The 18,159-nt window shown below is 39.0% G+C and overlaps 2 protein-coding genes across 7 annotated transcripts; one reads left to right on the top strand and one right to left on the bottom strand.

Moving 5' to 3' along the window:
- Positions 1-443: 443 nt before the first annotated feature.
- Positions 444-5,471, bottom strand: Zyx (lipoma-preferred partner zyxin). Its single transcript, XM_076824480.1, has 6 exons — positions 4,773-5,471; positions 4,394-4,532; positions 3,739-4,216; positions 2,789-3,126; positions 2,246-2,661; positions 444-2,167 (listed from the first exon to the last, which is right to left on the bottom strand). The coding sequence occupies exons 2-6, from the start codon at positions 4,526-4,528 to the stop codon at positions 1,915-1,917; spliced, it is 1,620 nt and encodes a 539-aa protein (XP_076680595.1). The 5' UTR covers positions 4,529-4,532; positions 4,773-5,471; the 3' UTR covers positions 444-1,914.
- On the top strand, positions 4,637-17,912 carry Mvl (solute carrier family member malvolio). Of its 6 annotated transcripts, XR_013086893.1 has the most exons (14): positions 4,637-4,775; positions 11,177-11,373; positions 11,452-11,574; positions 11,660-11,886; positions 12,550-12,688; positions 12,761-12,916; positions 13,050-13,208; positions 13,297-13,347; positions 13,428-13,810; positions 13,880-14,090; positions 14,164-14,234; positions 16,201-16,343; positions 17,369-17,414; positions 17,594-17,912. XR_013086893.1 is itself a non-coding variant. In XM_076824477.1 (13 exons), the coding sequence occupies exons 1-12, from the start codon at positions 4,736-4,738 to the stop codon at positions 17,385-17,387; spliced, it is 1,776 nt and encodes a 591-aa protein (XP_076680592.1). In that variant the 5' UTR covers positions 4,638-4,735; the 3' UTR covers positions 17,388-17,414; positions 17,594-17,912. The 6 variants fall into 6 exon arrangements, 4 of the variants coding, with proteins under 4 accessions (XP_076680592.1, XP_076680590.1, XP_076680594.1 ...); XR_013086892.1 differs by lacking the exon at positions 17,369-17,414; XM_076824477.1 differs by lacking the exon at positions 16,201-16,343 and having other exon boundaries at positions 4,638-4,775.
- The last annotated feature ends 247 nt before the right edge of the window (positions 17,913-18,159 follow it).

Here is an 18,159-nt window from a genome sequence, read left to right on the forward strand (position 1 = left end):
TATTATAATATAAAGTATATTATAATATAAAAGGAGTCTAAGATAGATATTAGAGGGTATGCGTAGTTGAGCATAGGAATATAATTGATGTATATTGTACACGCTGTGAGAGATGTGCTTTCTACGATTGCGAATCGCTGTACGCTTCTTGTACGCTGGAGCGAATGCGATTGAGTTATAAGTCTGTGCGTGGTAGCATTCGTCGAGACACAGTGGAAACATATTTGCTACTCCGCGAAAAGTTGCATGTAGATTTGTTCATTTATCTTCTATTCTAAATTTCGCTCGTTGGCACTACTGAGACGCATCGTGGCCTAATTCAGGGAAATCCTAGGTGTATTAACGTATCAGTTTCAGATTAGAAGATTCTCGCAACGCGAACTTAAGTTACGGCCATTGCAATTTGACGATTACTTGCTTGGGGAGCGTAGGGCTCCTTTCTCTAGGGAATATCAACAACCGCGCGTATTCGACAATCTAGAAAGCATACCTCCTGGAACACGGAAATTGATGTATTAAAAAAAAAATACCATAAATTATACACAAAATGACATGTAGGTTGTATGACAAAGAAACTATCTAAGTACCCGATGATAATAAAAAGAATATATTACATATAAGAGATGCATATATTTAAAAGAAAATAAAGACATCTGTGCATGAACATTATATAGACGGAAGAAAAGGTATAGACTAAAAATAAGTGTGAATCTCTTCTGCGAATATATATATATATATATATATAAAAAAATCTCATTCAAGATATAAAATATACAATGCTCCACTACATATACAGTGTATTTGTGAATTTACCTTTCTCGCCCAGTTGCGTCTGCTTTTTATTCTGTTTGCAATGGAAGGGAGTGGCTCAGCAGCGGAGCTGAGATGAACACGCCTCCATCGAATAGATTAAATGTTTTATTGATTCAATAATATGCTTTACAATCACGTCTTATTCATTTAGTCTTCTGTCGCTAAACAAACGGTATAGTCTAAGGTATTTGCACTAATACATTGTATTAATCATCTATCGTATCACATGATTTGCCGTAAAGCGGAAATCTAAATACGCAACGGGGTCCAATATACTAGAGTATACGTTTTATATATTTTCGGTTAATAAAAACGGATGTATAAATGGCACAATTCCTACTTTATATCATTGACGTGCCATTACTGCGAGTATAATTTTTCGCACACGACGAAACGGTTCTCTTCAACGTACTAGAAACTCAATACTTTGTTTTAGTAGCAATATGTAATATTCTACTAGGATCACATTGATTATCGTAGCTAATAATCATCACACTTGCTTCCGGGCAGTATCTATGGAACCTACCATTCCTTCGTGACCATTAGAAAAATTCTCGGATCTCAAAACATGGCAGCGTAAAAGAAGTGGGCGTTGGCATAGTTCTGAATCTTGGAATCAGCGATGGGCAAAATTTTTATTTAAATAAAATTTTGAATAAAAGATAAAAAAATTCGTCATTCGCTCGTTAACCGGAGTTAACTTTATTCGACACACGACGAATAATTTTTGTTAACTTTTATTAGTTATTCGAAATTTTATTTAAAGAAAAACTTTGTCCATCCCTGCTTGGAATCCGACCACTCCGAGTCGATATGCGTGTATAAATATAAATCTTTCCAGGAATATAAGTGTCTAAGAAAATTGTGTCGAGGAATATTACAGACACTGGTGTGATTCACCGTCGGCCACTAAATAACAAAAGGAAATGCTCGCGTTCCAATGCTGTAAAATCGCAGTGATTAGAAAACTCTTTAAAAACGTACAAAAATGTGAAAGTTTTCAGAGTATACATATCTATAAAAATTCCGAGTATCCTAGAACCGTAGCTCTAAGTATAACGATGTTACGCGCGGCCCGGATTCTTTCAATAGTTAAACGGTTTACAATTCAGTCGTCATGTGTGACGTTAGCGCTTGCACGCGAGTGGCGTTGCAGCTTTTGCACAGCACATGGTCGTCCAAGGGATAGCAGCCACGGCCCTCTGAATCGGAAGATAAAACCAAGCCGCAGTCTTCGCATTTGTAGCACTGAATGTGAAAGCTGCGGTCGAGGGCCACGACCCGCACGGTCTCATCTTGGCCTGGCTCCGGCATGATCGGTAGCTTGCAGACGCAGCAACGCGGCGCGAACTTTCTGTAACACGGAAACCCTCGTTCTTGAATCCATACTATCGATAGAAACGATTCCACTTGAATAACCAGTGTCGCTTACTTATGAAAGCATTGTATGCAATGAATTTGATTCGTAGCGTCCACCGTAAACGGTATGCCATCCAAGCTCTGGCCGCAGACCACGCACGTGAAGCAGGACGGATGATAAGGCTTGCCGGTAGCTCTTAGTATCCTGTCCAGTATCGGTCTGGTGCAGACGCAACACTTCTCTAACGTGTTCAGATAGTCCTCCTCGCAGTACGGTTTGCTCTCTAACGAATAGAATGGTTTACCCTGCAGGTTCACCTTGCAAACGTAACAGCAGAAGCAATCGATGTGAAACACCTTGTCCATCGCGGAGCAGCCGGTGCCTTCGCCCTCGACTTTCCGGCCGCACTGCGCGCAGATCCCGTATATATCGGCGTCCTCGGCATTGTCTTCCATTCCTTGGACTAGTAGGTCCGTCAGAACGTCCACCTTGAAACAGAAGGGCCTTGTAAATCTGGGAGTAAAGCGTGACCGTGAAAGAAGGAGCAGCTCGTTGAAGAGATGCTTCTCAGGGGCAAGGGACTCGAAGGAATAGTTGAACTAGGCTTCGACCTACCTCCTTCACTGGAGATACTTTCCCCTGTGGCTGAGTCGATGTAGCGGACCCGTAGCCAGAGTACATGGAGTAATTGCAAGACAATTGAGAAGGTGGTCTTGGATTTATTGGTTCGTATATAGATTCATACGTTGAGCTGGACTGAGAGCTCGGTCCGTAGATATCGTTTGGGTAGTTGTCCGGAGGGAAATCGGTTTGATAAGTGGCATGTCTTAATTCGCTATAGCTGGACGAAACAGGACTCGGCGGAGGCGGCAGTTCTTCCGGCGGCGGCGGGAAAGAACTACTAGGAACGCAAGGAACGTACTCCGAAGGTTCCGGCGGTGGCGGTAAGTCATCTGTGATACAACGATTAATTGGATTAGTGGATAGAGCAGCGAAATTACAGCGGCGGACGAAAGGTCGTTTTTTAAACCTTTTTTTGTGAGCCTGTAATGAAAATTCAAAAATCCCGTTTGTAGATTGAAGTAAGTTGTATAGATGCTTCAAATTTCATCCAAATCGGTTAACGTTAGTCTGAGCTATAAACGCTTAAAGATTGCACAATAAGGCTTAGAACGCTTAAAATCGCGAAATTCCCGAAATCAGCGATTCTCGTTATTCTGCGATCTTTGAGTGTTTATAGCTCAGAGCAACGTTTAACCGATTTGGATGAAATTTTAGGCATGTATACAACTTACCTCAATCTACAAACGGGATTTTTCAATTTGCATAACAGGCTCACAAAAAAAGTTTTAAAAAACAACCTTTACTATTTTTTCTGCTATTCCGACCAATTGCATTCTTTTTCAAAACGGCCAAACACGTCACTTAGCAAACTAATCCTTCTAAGTAGCTTCTCAAAACAACTCAAGTCGTTTGGACCAAATCTAAGAAAGTTATGCGATTTTAAAGGCTGTAAACTTTCTTTCGTCTACTACTGTATATCAAAGGGTATCTCGAGTGATTACCATGAGAGGCAGGAATGTTGCTATACGTATTCTCCGGCTTAGAGTTCCACTGAATATTGCTATAGATTATATCCTTCTCCGTCTTGCCACCGCTTTTGACTGGCATCGATGCTGGAGGATCTACGTTGCTGTACACAACATTCCTCGCTGATCTCAAATGATCTTCGGCCGGAACCTGGGCGGCAGGCATATTCCCAATGTTGGAATAGTAATTCTTTTCGTCGTACCCATACTTCGGCTCGAACTTCTCCTCCGCTTGGCGTACAAAAAAGTTATCGTTGTTCTGGTAGACCGTCGAGGTGTCTTTCCCATTTCTAGAGGCTGACAGGGAGAAGTCATTCTTCTCTATATTCAGAGGCACGTAGGGCGAAGGGGAATTCACGTATAAATTCGACGGCTTCTCGTTAGCTCCGGAATTATTCAGCACCGTACTGTACGAAGGCGTGGTCGCAGCCTTGACGGTGTAACTTTGCGGTATCTGAAAGGGTAACATAAAATGAGTCTCTGTGCTTAGAAGACATTGATCGCTGTATCCTAATTCTCGTCAATTTTACCATTGACATGTCCATATTATAATGGAACAGACATGCGAAAGGAACATAAGACATAGTTAGCAGCCGAACGATTAAGCTTCACCCACGCATGATTTACTGACCTGAGGCTGGGACTTTTTTGGTTTCGGTGGCACAGCCGGCCCCACCTTCTTGCCAGGCTTCACAGTCTTGACGCCATCCCCGTGGTTGATTTGTAAACTAGCAATTTGTTGCTCCAAATTACTGACATTAGACATTTTCCTACAAACAATACCGTCGTACATCATCCTGCTCTAAATTAAAACGAACGCGAGAAAGCCGCGTGGAGAGCGGATTATCTGTAAAACGTGCAGCAGAGAGAGTGTAATAGAATACGAGATACTGGGAGCATTATCACAGGGAATTATCACCAGTCGGATATTATGCCTGTGAAGTAAAAGTATACATCATCTGCTCCTACCAGAATGGAGGTGATTCCACTGAGAAAGCTGCTTAACTCACCTGGTAAGTTCGCGAAACGAATCGTCCTCTAAAAACCTTGGCCCGCGAAGCTATCGAGACCGAAGCCAGAGAATTTTTCGCAACGGGAACCCGTCAAATATGTTCACGTGAGTGTGCCGTGTCAGGACCGAATGGCTGACTCATAAATCCCCTTATCACTTCGGAAATTCCTTTGCGGTGACTTTTCGGAGCCGACCGTGGCCCTCTTCCGCACCCGCGATCACTACATTCAGACAGCAGCCGAGAAGCTGTTTGAATGCTCGTTAATTAGGAACGTAAAAAATGTCATCGACGAGTCTCGATACGCAGGATCCACCTCGCCAGCGATTTTCGATGCTACTGTCACCGTCCGCAGCCGAAGGACCGAGTTTATTCGCCAACAAGCTCTACCACGCCCTGACTCATACGCGATCTTACATTGTCACGTACGGAGTAATTGCATTAGAAAAAGATCTGCATCGAACCTGACCAGCGACGTGCACGAGCCTGGGCCCTAAATTAACGAGATCCCGATCGGCACTCGACATTTAGGGAATATGCTAGTCAAATGTTTCGAACGCGGATTTCTCAGTGCATCGCTCTTAATTCGAACGGGCTATGCTTCCTGGCCAGTGCAAGGGTAATATGTTCGTTTCTGGCTTCTTTTTTATTGCACCAATTCGTGCGGTTCTCTTTGGTAGGCTACAGTAACGCAGGTTAGCCTTACGCGCCATCTTCGAGCGCGCGATATCAACGCCTCCAGATAATTCGCCGCGTGTATTCCCTTTGTTGGTATCGAAGATTGACACTCATTTTTAAATTATGTTCTACGTGCGCTTTCTACCGTCTCCTTCGCGTACTTATGAACACAGGTGTTCAAACAGGACTGCGAGCATATCCATCGAAAGAAGTGAAGAGTTAAAGGCAAGGTTTATCGCTTGGATCTTCGGTGAATTTTAAAGAATTTTGAGTAGTACGGTTGGATTGGAGGAATGCAGGTATTTGGAGGGATTTAATCCTCGTAATCGAGGAGCATGTTTTTATAGCGCAAAACGGATTTGACTTACCTACACTGTTGCATTGTTTCGTAAGAGGGCAGACCACTGTAAAAAATCGGAAAAATCGATTTCTTCTTTTTTCATATTTTCTGAAAGACATACATTTCAAGAATGCTCTCTCCAAATTTTATATAAAGAAATTCGTAAAATTCACGGAGATATAGGTAGTATGTTCCGTGAAGCGAGCCAAGCGGAACTTTGAACGCGTTTTCCTCAGAATTACATTTTTCAACCGAGTTGACAGTCTACAGAGAAAACTACATATACATCCAATTGACACGAGCAAGGGCATTTATTGTACGAAAAACCCGTCGTTATTACATGACGATCAGATTTTTTCAATTAACGACCTGCTTCTATTTTTTTTATCAACATTTTCCCAATTTTGTACCTCGAAAACATGATATTTCCGGGTTTGTTTGTTTGGGTGTGACACTTTTATTGGACTTTATAGTTTTGATTCTCGGGGTACGATGTGTGAGTTTTTCGTGAGGGGCAATGTGGTTTTTGCGTTTTCTGCTATTTCTTCTTGTAAATAATGCGGTGTTCCCGTAAGACAAATAAATAAAAATAAATAAAATAAATATGCAAGCATCCTAGAAAAAACAATTTTCGAAAATTTTGAGGGTAACCTACCCCCTTAACGAATCGTTTTCAATTATTCAACCGCGACTGTTTTAACCAGTTCCAAAGCGTTTACCTTATTCGAGAAAATGTAAGAAAAGAATACGTTGTCCTCGCTGGCAGACACATTTCGATGCGTGAAACGATCTTTGTCTTTTGCAAGGTGACGAATTTCTGAGTCACGCGCGTTACTTGAGAATATGTTTTTCTCGTAATAATTAAATTCCTTGGCGCGCGAAGCACTAAGAAGCAACTAAAAAAATCGCCTTAATTACATTAATTATCCTTTCTACATGCCTTTTTACAATTCCATTTTTTTTTCTAGAGGAAACGGAAGTAAAATATCCACGGAAGCATTGCACGTGCAAAGCGGAAGAAAATTCCTTTTCGCCGCGAGTTCCGGCATTCGTAAATCCAATTACCGAGAATATGTCCCCTGGTTTCGCAACGTCTTCTTATTGCTAATCCAAATGGCTGCAGATTCCGATTTTCAAGGTATTAGCATCCGCGTCCCTTCATAGAAGTCACGTATGCTGATAAGATTTGTTTAATAGATAAAATGATCACACAGTAGCGTAACAACTATGTCTCCAATAATTGACTCAGATTAGATTAAGCCTCGACGTGCTTTTACTAAATGCTTCGGTCATGTCTACATTATCTGTGCCATCAGTGTTATTTATTAACCCGGAGATTACATCTCCAGAAAAAACAAGCCTCGAAATTACGTTGCAATGTTTGATCGTGGGATCCGTCAGAGCTTCGATCTGCTATGGGATCTATATGTTTGCGCATCTTTTTGATATTTAAATTTCATATTAAGATAAGGCTGCGTCGAGCGTTGCAGGGTGAAACAATTGGATACCCATCGAGGTATATTCGTGAAATATTTGGCGAGGACATGTTGTACGCGTATGCTAGAAGGTGGAGCAACATAAATCGCTCTTAAGTCTTTTACTGACGACCCTAAGTATCGTGCTAAATTCTTCGCCGCTTAATCTTCTCCATCCCCTTCTTTCACTTTATGTATCGCTCTAGTTATTCTTGTTCACCATTCAACATTCGCCTCCACTTTCTATCGGCCGCTATAAGTGATCTATAGGTATCAGATTTGGGCATTATTCGAATAAATTTTTATCGACCAAATTTTTATTCTGAATAAAATTTGTAGTCGAATAAATTTTTACTCAATTAAATTTTTATTTTGAATAAATTTGTAGTCGAATAAATTTTTATCGACTAAATTTTTATTCTGAATAAATTTGTAGTCGAATAAATATTTATCGACTAAATTTGTATTCTGAATAAATTTGTATCGACTAAATTTGTATTCTGAATAAATTTGTATCGACTAAATTTTTATTCTGAATAAAATTGTAGTCGAATAAATTTTTATCGACTAAATTTGTATTCTGAATAAATTTGTAGTCGAATAAACTTTTACTCGGAATACAAATTTATTCGAATCAAAATTTACTCGAGTACAAATTTATTTATAATAAAATAATTATTTATTATCAATATTTAATAATAATTTAGAATAAAAAATTAATTTTTACACGGACTAAAAATTTATTCGAAGCGACGCGCGAACGAGTGATGTTTTTTTTTTAAATTTTAAAAATTAGGGATGCTTTTCTCGAAGCCTCAAAATCCAAGAAACCTCCGAGTTCCGATAATTCGAGACCTCGCACGATTTCCCCGATTCGAATCTCTCGAAAGCCAGATAAGAAAAAGTATAAAATCAATGAATCGTTTATTTTAAGAATTTGTATAATTTTATCTCATTGTTCGTGTTTTCTTATGCAAAAATTTTGTTCACTTCGGTTCTTAAAGCAACTTCAAGTTTCCAGAGCTTCAAGTTCCGATATTCCCGAGAGTTTCGAAGCCTTACCAATTTTCAGGTTCAAATTTCTAGGATTCAAAAATTAGCTTCGAGCCCACAGCTACAAAAAAAATCTAAAAAAAAAATTAATTACTTAGCCGCAGAAATCTAAATATCACAAAACAAAGAAAAGAACGACTTAGGCCATTTTCATAAATCTCCAGCGAGGAAACAATGAATTATATTTTCGTTCCGCGAGAATCTTCCTTCTTCAGTACCACGGTTCTCCTTAATGCCTCTTTATTCATCTTTTCAGCAGCATTTCCAAGCGTATCGTTGAATAAACCTCAGCAACGGACCTTTGGAACTAGCTGGCCGATAAAACTTCTCTGTAATTTCATCATAAATGATGGCCCAGGTCGTTAAGGCCATAGAAACATTAGAAGCGATCGATGATAATTTTTACGATTTTTACAACGCTGTTGCATTTGGTTTTCCTTGTTCGGTGGAATTACCGCGATGATTCATCATAGATCGTTTCGCAATACTTTAAATAATTGTTGGCACTGGGTACGATTTGTGTAGCGCTTTATGGGGTCCATTTAGAAATCTATGTTTGCACGGGGGAAGCGAATAATTGATGGAACGCTCATCAAGGAAATCATCCCCGAAGCAATTATATTGCAACAACTCGTAGGAGCTTCTATAGGATGCAATTATGTTCCACGCAGATTATATAATTCCTCGTTAATGCTCGATGACTGGTAACGTGTATCTTGTACAGAGGAGAAAATAAACATTCCCCCCTTCGATATCTGCTTTAAATATTTACATGAAACTGTCCTCAATGTTAAATGGAATTATGTCAGGCTTGGATGAGCTGCTTTTCATATTTAGTAATAAGGGCTTTGCGTCGCACGCGGACAGAAAAGAAAGAAAGAAAATAGAAGTTACGTATTTATTGTTTACGTTTATACACAGAATTCCACGTTCCCAGTTTGAGTCGATTAGGGAATTTTATTTACAGTGCCTGGCAAAAGTATTAGGACACTTTTAAAGCAGAATAACTTTTTTAAAATTGGTCCAAACGACTTGAGTGTCTTTTGAGAAACTAGAAGGATTAGTTTACTAGTTGACGTGTTTTGGCGTTTCGACGAAAATTGTAGTTGGTCGGAATGGCGAAGAAAATACTGAAGGTCGCCTTTGCAACTTTTTTTATCTGACCCTGTTTACAGTGAGGTATACGTTTCTCGTTGGACGATTTACACGTACTTCTAATATTTACATTTTATTATATTTCGCGGGAGTAACTCGGGAAACGCTGAACTCTTTTCCATCGAAAGATCTTCTTTTCTAAGGAGCTCTCTGTAGAATCTATTATGGTTAAAGTGCCCGAGTAAGATGCACAAAAACTAATCTAATTGTAGTCGATCGATCCTCCGATGTTTACTTACGTAACCGGGCATTTAATTGAATTTTTATCGTGTCGTTGACAGTGGATGAAACCTTTACAGTACTCATTGATTTATTGTTAGCATAATTTCCTTCTTTATCAGTGGCTCTTGATTAACTGACCTCCCATTTCCGTTATTTACATACGGGAGACATTAAATCATTAACGCAGACAGAACCTTGCCGAACGCGTTTAAAATGAAATTTTAACGACGATACGATGCTTATGCTGTATAATAGTTAGACACGAGTTATATCGATACGATTCTTCGCTCTGTTTCGACCGGAACGCTTATGAATTTCTGTATCGTAGAATGAGTTTCATACCTAACCTAGACCTAAAGCTCATAAATTTCTCAATTCCCAGTCTTTTTACCCACCTTCTACGGTGGTCCCGACGACAAAGTTTAAAATATACCAATAACATACATTGGTTCGACCCGCGAAGCTTCTTAATTGTTCGGAGAAACTAAGAGTTCCGACCGAAGATGACAATTTGCCAAAGCAACGAGAAAAGAATCGATTGAACTTTGATATGAACTCGCCGAAGCCCTAGATCGCGGCGAGACGCCACATATAACTCGCTATCGATACTCGCGATAACGAGAGATCTCGCGCGAGGGTTATCCCGCCCTTTCTGCTCCTCGCATTCTCCGGCAAGCGACAAAAATTCGCGATCCCATATGGAATCTCCAGGCTGATAGCGCGAGCTACAAGCGTTGACTAAGTGAATGATTCCAAATGGAATCACACGCGCAGATAGGGTTAAATTCCTCTATTCCGCTGCAAGTCGTAATTCCGCGGGATATCCCGTGACGTTGATCGCAGTTTATCATTCCGAAAACGCCACGTTCGAGCGCATCTCCGTGCACGAATGCCGCAGCATGCACTTGGGATTCTTACGAGTAACTTCGGGCATCCCCGCCAGTAATTAGGCAATAGACGCCAGCGGAGGGAGAAGCTCCGAGGAGGATGCCTGTGTTGTGCCGCTGCGCGCCTGGTTTCTCGTGTGTGTCAGTCCGTTCGTGGCCGTCGTTCCGTTCGGCGCGTCCTTTCCTCGAGTCGTGCTTCGTTTTTTCGTTCCGTTTAAGTTGCGCCGTTCCGTAATCCTGTTTTAAAGTAACGCCCGACGAATTTTCTGTGTTCACCAGAGGAGCTTCCTTCCACTTCTCGAAAACAATGGCCATTTAATCAGGATCGCTTACTTACACGCGCCTAAGTGGTCAACAACCCGTTGCATGACTAATATCCGAGTATCTGGTTCTTTCTCGTATCGTTACGGTCGAGTGACTTCGTGTATGTCGATGTAATTGCAGTAAGTGTGCTTTAACGTGTCATGTGTTTACCATAGCTTCTCGTTCCATTGGTGACAATCGTCTCACCTACGGTTAATTTACATTTCTTTTGTGCGTTTATCAAGGGTCGCTTGCTCAGAGGCGCGCTGTTAACTGGTGCTCTGATTTCAGACGCATCTTATCAATATATCATGCAGAACAGCTACATTATAGAACCTGCGAATGATTCAACAATCTCGACGGTGTCTCAGCAACGCGAGCAGGATGCGTATAACAATGGTAAAGCGACGGAAAGCACCTCCCTGACGCCCAATAATAATCAGGCATACTTCGCCGACGAGAAGATTCCTGTACCAAAAACGGAAAATGTAATTGAGCTAAGTCGATGAGGTTTAGAAACGAAGAAATTGAGAAGTCTTCATTGCTATGAAATATTTCCTTTGCAGGGTTTCTTTAGTTTTAGAAAATTGTGGGCCTTCACCGGCCCTGGATTTTTAATGTCTATAGCGTACCTGGACCCTGGGAATATAGAATCCGACTTGCAATCCGGAGTAGCTGCCAAATATAAGGTAACTTCTAACTCAGCATATTCGCCCGACAAAGCGTTGTTATTCTTATTTCTCTTTCGTTTCAATGTGTTTGTGCTTCTTTCAGTTACTATGGGTATTATTAAGCGCGACGATTCTAGGCCTTATTATGCAGAGGCTGAGCGCGAGGCTCGGCGTAGTAACGGGCCTGCACTTGGCGGAGATGTGTTATAGACAATATAAGAAAGTGCCTAGACTGATTTTGTGGATAATGATGGAAATAGCTATAATTGGAAGCGATATGCAAGAAGTGATAGGAACGGCCATCGCTCTATCTCTATTAACAAACAAAGCGTAAGCGTTTGATAAATTTCTCACAAGGGAAGATCCCAAACCCGGAAATTAAAAAAATGTCGAAACTTTGTGAAGATGTAGGGAATTTCCTCCTGATTCCAACGCAATTTTTGTTTGCTGCTCAAATTCACTCTAAGGAGGTGGAATTGACCCCTGAAAATCCGGTTATTTTCCAATTTTGTGTCATAACTCGTGAACTGTAAAATATTTTTTTTTACCAAACGATACATCTAATTATAAGAAGTAACTTTTGTCTTGAAACTTTGTTTCTATCTCTTACAGTTCGCGAGTTATAACACAAAATCGGAAAATAGCCGAATTTTCAGGGATTAATTTCACCACCTTCGAGTGAATTTGGGCAGCAAACAAAATTTGCGTTGTGATCGGGAGGAAAACCCCTACATATTCACAAAGTTTCAGAATTTTTTGAACTTCCGGGTTCGGGATATTCCCTTGTTAGACCTCCTAAAGTCTTCTTATTAACGTCATCAAATGTTTTAACGTAGATAAGTTACTCCTATCGTCTGTTAACGCTTCCTGTGAAATTCATTGTTGGTTTGTTAGATATAGCCTGCGTTTACTTCTAGATAGCGTACTCGTTCGATTAAACGTTCAATGTACACTTGACATCACTTTTCATGCGTAGCGCATATTGTATTTCAGAATTCCTATATGGGGTGGAGTACTGATCACGATAATCGACACTTTCACGTTTTTATTATTAGACAAATATGGTTTGCGAAAGTTGGAGCTCTTCTTTGGATTACTCATTATGATAATGGCTGTTACGTTTGGTTACGAGGTAAATTATATGCATTATTACGACAGAAGGAAGAATAACTTCACCGTGTCTGTACGCTTTCTAATGTTTCAGTATGTCGTTTCTGCTCCTCCGCAAAACGAAGTAATAACGGGCATGTTTGTACCCTGGTATAAGGACTACGACAAGAATATGTTGTTACAAGCTGTAGGGATTGTCGGCGCAGTGATAATGCCGCACAACTTATACCTGCACAGTGCTCTTGTTAAAGTAAGGAACAAGCAGAGAGTATAAGTAATGTCTTTTCCACGAGTTGGAGGAAGTAGGCATTCTGTTGTTTCAAATTGTTACCATCTCGCCTGGACAAAGGCTTCACTATAAACTCTTCTCCCTAATTTTTCAGTCGAGAGATATCGACCGCAGAGAACCGCAGAAAGTAAGAGAAGCAAATATGTATTATTTCGTCGAGGCTTGCATCGCACTGCTGGTTTCGTTCGTAATTAACGTGTTTGTCGTGGCAGTCTTTGCGCACGGTCTGTATAATAAAACCAGTCTTGACGTTGTAAGTGTATCAAATAATTATCAATTATAAACCAAACGTTAAAGTGTTTCTATTATATTTAGATGTACTAAAGTTCATCATGTTTTAGTACGAAGTTTGCGAAGCTAGTAACTATACTATAGGAATGGAAACGTTTCCAGTAAGTGATAAAGTAACGCTGATCTACTCTTAGTTATACAAAACCTGCGATTCTAGCCAATTGAATTCTATTGATCGCAGAAAGACAATTCAACCATTTCGATGGACCTTAATAAGGGTGGCATATTCCTTGGTTGTGCCTTCGGTGCGGCGGCAATGTACATTTGGGCTGTGGGTATCTTTGCTGCTGGCCAATCTTCGACGATGACTGGAACGTACGCCGGGCAGTTTGCAATGGAGGGTTTCTTGAATCTTCAATGGGCTCGCTGGAAGCGAGTCCTTTTTACGAGAATGATCGCTATAATCCCCACCTTCTTCGTAGCATTTTTCAGCGATATAGATAATTTGACTGGGATGAACGATATCTTAAACGCTATCATGACCCTTCAGTTACCTTTCGCAACGTTGCCGACGATAGCCTTTACCAGCAGCCCCCACATAATGGGCGAATTCCGGAACGGGATGTATGTAAACACTTTTTATACCTTTAATACCTATTCTTGTGTTATCGAACATCTACTTTTGAATTTCAGAGCGAATAAAATTGTTACGACAGCATTGTCAGTGGTGGTAATAACAATAAATATATATTTTGTGATAAATCTTGTACAGGATGATTTACCACACCATTGGGCGGTGATACTTGCGATTTCTATATATTCCATCTTATACCTTCTATTCTGTCTTTATCTAACGATCCATATGGCTGTGAGTATGGGTGCAACTTCTCTCGGAGATCACTGGGTGCGTATCAGATTGTGATATTAACATCGATCACCATTGTTACGAATAACTTTGTCACTTATCTCTGCCGCAGATTGTCAGTAAATATATCGGCACCCCTGTAAGTACAACGCTTGGACTATCGAACCCTACAATATACGCAAGGTAAGAACTCTGTATATTTAAGCACGTATTCCACGAATGTGTTACCTAATTTAGGTAGATAGTTTTATGATATCTGTTACATATATACTAAAAGAGAAATATTGTTTTCTAATAATACATGTTGTAAAAATCGTTATTAACAGTGTAACGTTATATTACACAAGGGTGTGCGTTCTGTGCAAGAGTTCATGGTACGCAGCATACAGTAGCATAAATTAATCAATTACTTTTATATAAATCGTGACCATCCTTTCAATTCCTTGAGACTCGTTCGATACGCGTAATGGGAATACCGTTTATGTAACATTTATATTACTCGTGTACTTTCTAAAAGTGTTGTAATCACGTGCATGTGTTATTAATTTCTGTTACGCTTCTAAATTCTGTGTTTGCTGGTGTATTGTGATTGCCAGGCAACAACGAACAAGCACCGTTTCTGTTATTGGAGTAATAATTAATTTTAACCCTTTAGCGCTAAACGTATCATATATGATGCTTTCCTTTTTTTTTGCCGTTTGCATTCACAATTCGCTGTTTGCAACAGTTTAAGTAGTACATGTTTAGGGTAGTTTTATTCACTGAAGAAAGCTGGACCTACTTGAACCCCGTATTCATTGGTTTTATGCAATTTAACCACTGATTTTTTTTTTATAAAAATTATAAATTCAGGTCATTTTTAACGATACAAAGAGAAAGGAATATTTTTCCTTCAACGGGATCTAAGTGCAGGCACTAAAGGGTTAATGGAAAGTAACTTTAAAGTCCAAGTACACTCCTTACATTAATTAAAGGATCACCTCTAGGCACCCGAAAAATGGGCGCAAGTTCACATGTTCATAACTCCGGAAAAAACAGTCGTATCGATATTTTGAAAATATGGTTTGAAAGCGCGGAATCCCTACTTTCAGGTGTTTTTTTTTAGATTTTAGCTGTATTGTTTTTCGACAAAATTATAACGATATAAAAAGCACTTGGTCAATTTTTGAAAAGTTTCTTCAACTTACGAAAGTTCCACGGGGAGTATGAAATTTTTTCACAAATTCAAATTCACACCAGTCGAAAGCGGTTACTTTCCTGTGTAAAAAGAGAGTAATAAATTTCTTGTGCGATTTTTTTTGGCCGAGTTATTCAACTTTGAAGAAAAAACCGTTTTTTTTACTTTAGTTGCTTTTAACAAGCGAATGAACCATCGTAAAACGGTCATGAAAAAAGCAATAGAAAGATCAGTCTTTGCTCTTTATATCGTTATAACTTTGCCGAAAGGCAATACGGCTAAAATCTGAAAACAAGCAGCTGAAAGTAAGGATTTCACGTTTTCAAACCATATTTTCAAAATATCGATATGACTATTTTTTCCGGAGTTATGACCATGTGAACTTGCCCCTATTTTCGGGGTCCTAGAGGTGATGCTTTAATTAATGTGAGGAGTGTATTATATTCAACGTATACATATGGAATTCATGAGCTTACTTTGCACGTACATTTGTGTATGTCCGGTTTATGTGTGTGTGTGTCTTTTATATTTCAAGGCATACTCATTGAATACATGACATAAGTCTCAAGCTGAAAATATTTGTGGATATGTATGCTTTATTAACATTGTATACATTTTATAATAAATACTAACATGCGTACAGGAGAGAAGTTGATTGTGCCGTTGTTTTCTGTCTTTTCTGTTAATTGCATTGTTTGGCTAATTACTCTTAATAATTCTGTGTGTGTTGTTACTGTTTATCAAGTGTGCGATAGATTTATACTTAAATTTCTGGAGGAGGAAAATAAATAGGGGGGCAAAGTAAATGAATATATTTATCAGGTCATCTCACAATTATATTAAAACACTCTCATAGAATATACTCGTTTATGTTCACATTACTTCTTACTGCTATTTAAGTGTACAGTATATTATAGGCACCGAGCAAACTAATGTAGTTAAGATTTCGAATTATTCCTTTTTCGCCTATAGTTTCTTCAATGTGTCAGAAACATCATTAAGTACATAATCAAGTTAGCCTCATGTTAAGCAAGCTGCCTTCCCTAAAGCACAGAAACTCTGTCAATTTTAAAACAATCGCAACATCATCTGACATCAACGTAACGTCGCATATGGTATGTACAAGTATCAAAATCATCTACTATTACTTAACGCTCCTCTTTTCGTATATGAAATGTTTAATACATTATACTAATAATATGAAATTACTTGAATATCAAAAAATTTTATTCGCAGACAACCTTTTCAAAGTTTCATTACATGAGAGATATTCGCTAATAATAGTTAGCGCAAAGTGTTGTATTACTAGTTCATCAGAGAACTGATGAAATCTGATAGTTTATAATTTACAGTAAAAGTTTCTCAAATTCTACTAAAAGTAAATCTTAATTTGCTCACTAATGTAATTACTTGCTCAATAGAGCGAAATACTTATACGCACGAGGAAGCAGTTTGTGCTGTTAAGGGGTCAGTCTACTTTGAACGGCCAAAAAATTAAGCTACTTGTAAAGATTTTTTTCTCAGTAAATACAACGTGTAATGAAACCAATCTTTTTGGCACTTATTAAGCTACTCTTATATTATACAAAAAAAAATTTTTTTAATTTTTTCATCACATCGTTTTGACTGTTTTCTCAAACTTTTTTTTCAAACCGGCACCATTTTCTTACTTTTCAACAAAAACTGTTAATTGAGCTAGTGACTATAGCGACACTCGTACAGATTAAGAATCTGTTGGAATTTTTTGTTTCGGATAAGTTTAAGCCGGGAAATCGCCTTTGCCGTGAACATACCTTTTTTTTAGGTGCCATATTGACACTGTAAAAAACAATTAAAACAAATTGCAAAAAATTTGTTTGGTTGCATTTACTCAGAAAACTATCTTTAAAAATAGCTTCATTTTCCGGCGGATCAAAGTAGTATAACCCCTAATATCGCGGCAAACTGTTATCATTAATTATCATAGATGGGAATCGCTTGCGCGTATTACACCCATTTGTTATTTATTTGTCAGTCGCTTTCTGTCTACCATGCGCTGATTATATTTGTCGTAGGCTTTAAGATGCCAGTTTATTTTCCTTTCGCAGTAACTAACCAATAATATTTCCGTTGCATGTACATTTTACTTAACCGATAAAAGGGTGGACCCGCAACGCTAACTTCATTTTCAAAATTTTCTACCAAAGGTAAGAGTTGTTACACGACCCTTCGCACCATTGCCACTTAAACTCTTCTTATTTCTAGACTCTACGCCAAGCATATATCGATCGCTATTTTAATCTCTGAGAAATTCTTATGTACTTCCAGATTTAACATTCCTTTCGAATCAGATACATGAATTTAATTCGTATCGTATTCATTTCAGAGAGAATCCAGCATTTAACATCCAAGAAAACAGCACTGGGACTTTCAACGCAGTCCCAGACTACTAATACAACAATCGGTCCGTGATAAATTGTATATAAAACCTTGTAAACAATGTACGATACCCATGATTCGCATTTTATTACAACTATTACCACTGTACAGCATTGAAATTTTTGCTGAAGTTCAAATTGTCGCGCAACAAAAACATCTTTGGATCATGAAGCTTTAACATCGACTTATCATGCTAATGGTACAAGTTTAAGTGTGTTTGTACATATTGAATTGTAAAATAAAAGAACTTGACGAACTAAAAAGAAGCTCCTACAGAATACAATTAATTACACGAAGGCAATTCGAATATGCGGCATTGCGATGTTACTACGCGTGCAGTGCCTTATTTGAATTCGAACGTAGAGCACCTTTTTTCCCGCCAAGAAGAGGACGCAGAAACACGGTACGAATAAGAAGTGACATTATATCTGACTTGGATTTAAAGAAACTTTATTGCATTATTTGAGATCAGACGTATGTGCTGTTCCTTCGCGTAGTTATCTCGAGAATAAA

The sequence above is a fragment of the Andrena cerasifolii genome, chromosome 12 (genome assembly GCF_050908995.1).
Source record: "Andrena cerasifolii isolate SP2316 chromosome 12, iyAndCera1_principal, whole genome shotgun sequence".
NCBI lineage: Eukaryota > Metazoa > Arthropoda > Insecta > Hymenoptera > Andrenidae > Andrena > Andrena cerasifolii.

Bases quoted from the DNA above. Each gene is read 5' to 3' on its own strand.
- Mvl (XM_076824475.1), top strand. From the start codon at position 4,736: ATGGAGGTGATTCCACTGAGAAAGCTGCTTAACTCACCTG. The intron at 12,689-12,760 runs GTAAATTATATG...CTAATGTTTCAG, and splicing joins CTGTTACGTTTGGTTACGAG to TATGTCGTTTCTGCTCCTCC. The intron at 14,235-17,593 runs GTAAGAACTCTG...TATTCATTTCAG, and splicing joins AACCCTACAATATACGCAAG to AGAGAATCCAGCATTTAACA.
- Zyx (XM_076824480.1), bottom strand. From the start codon at position 4,528: ATGTCTAATGTCAGTAATTTGGAGCAACAAATTGCTAGTTTACAAATC. The intron at 3,127-3,738 runs GTAATCACTCGA...GTTGTATCACAG, and splicing joins CAACATTCCTGCCTCTCATG to ATGACTTACCGCCACCGCCG. The intron at 2,168-2,245 runs GTAAGCGACACT...TCCGTGTTACAG, and splicing joins TGCATACAATGCTTTCATAA to AAAGTTCGCGCCGCGTTGCT.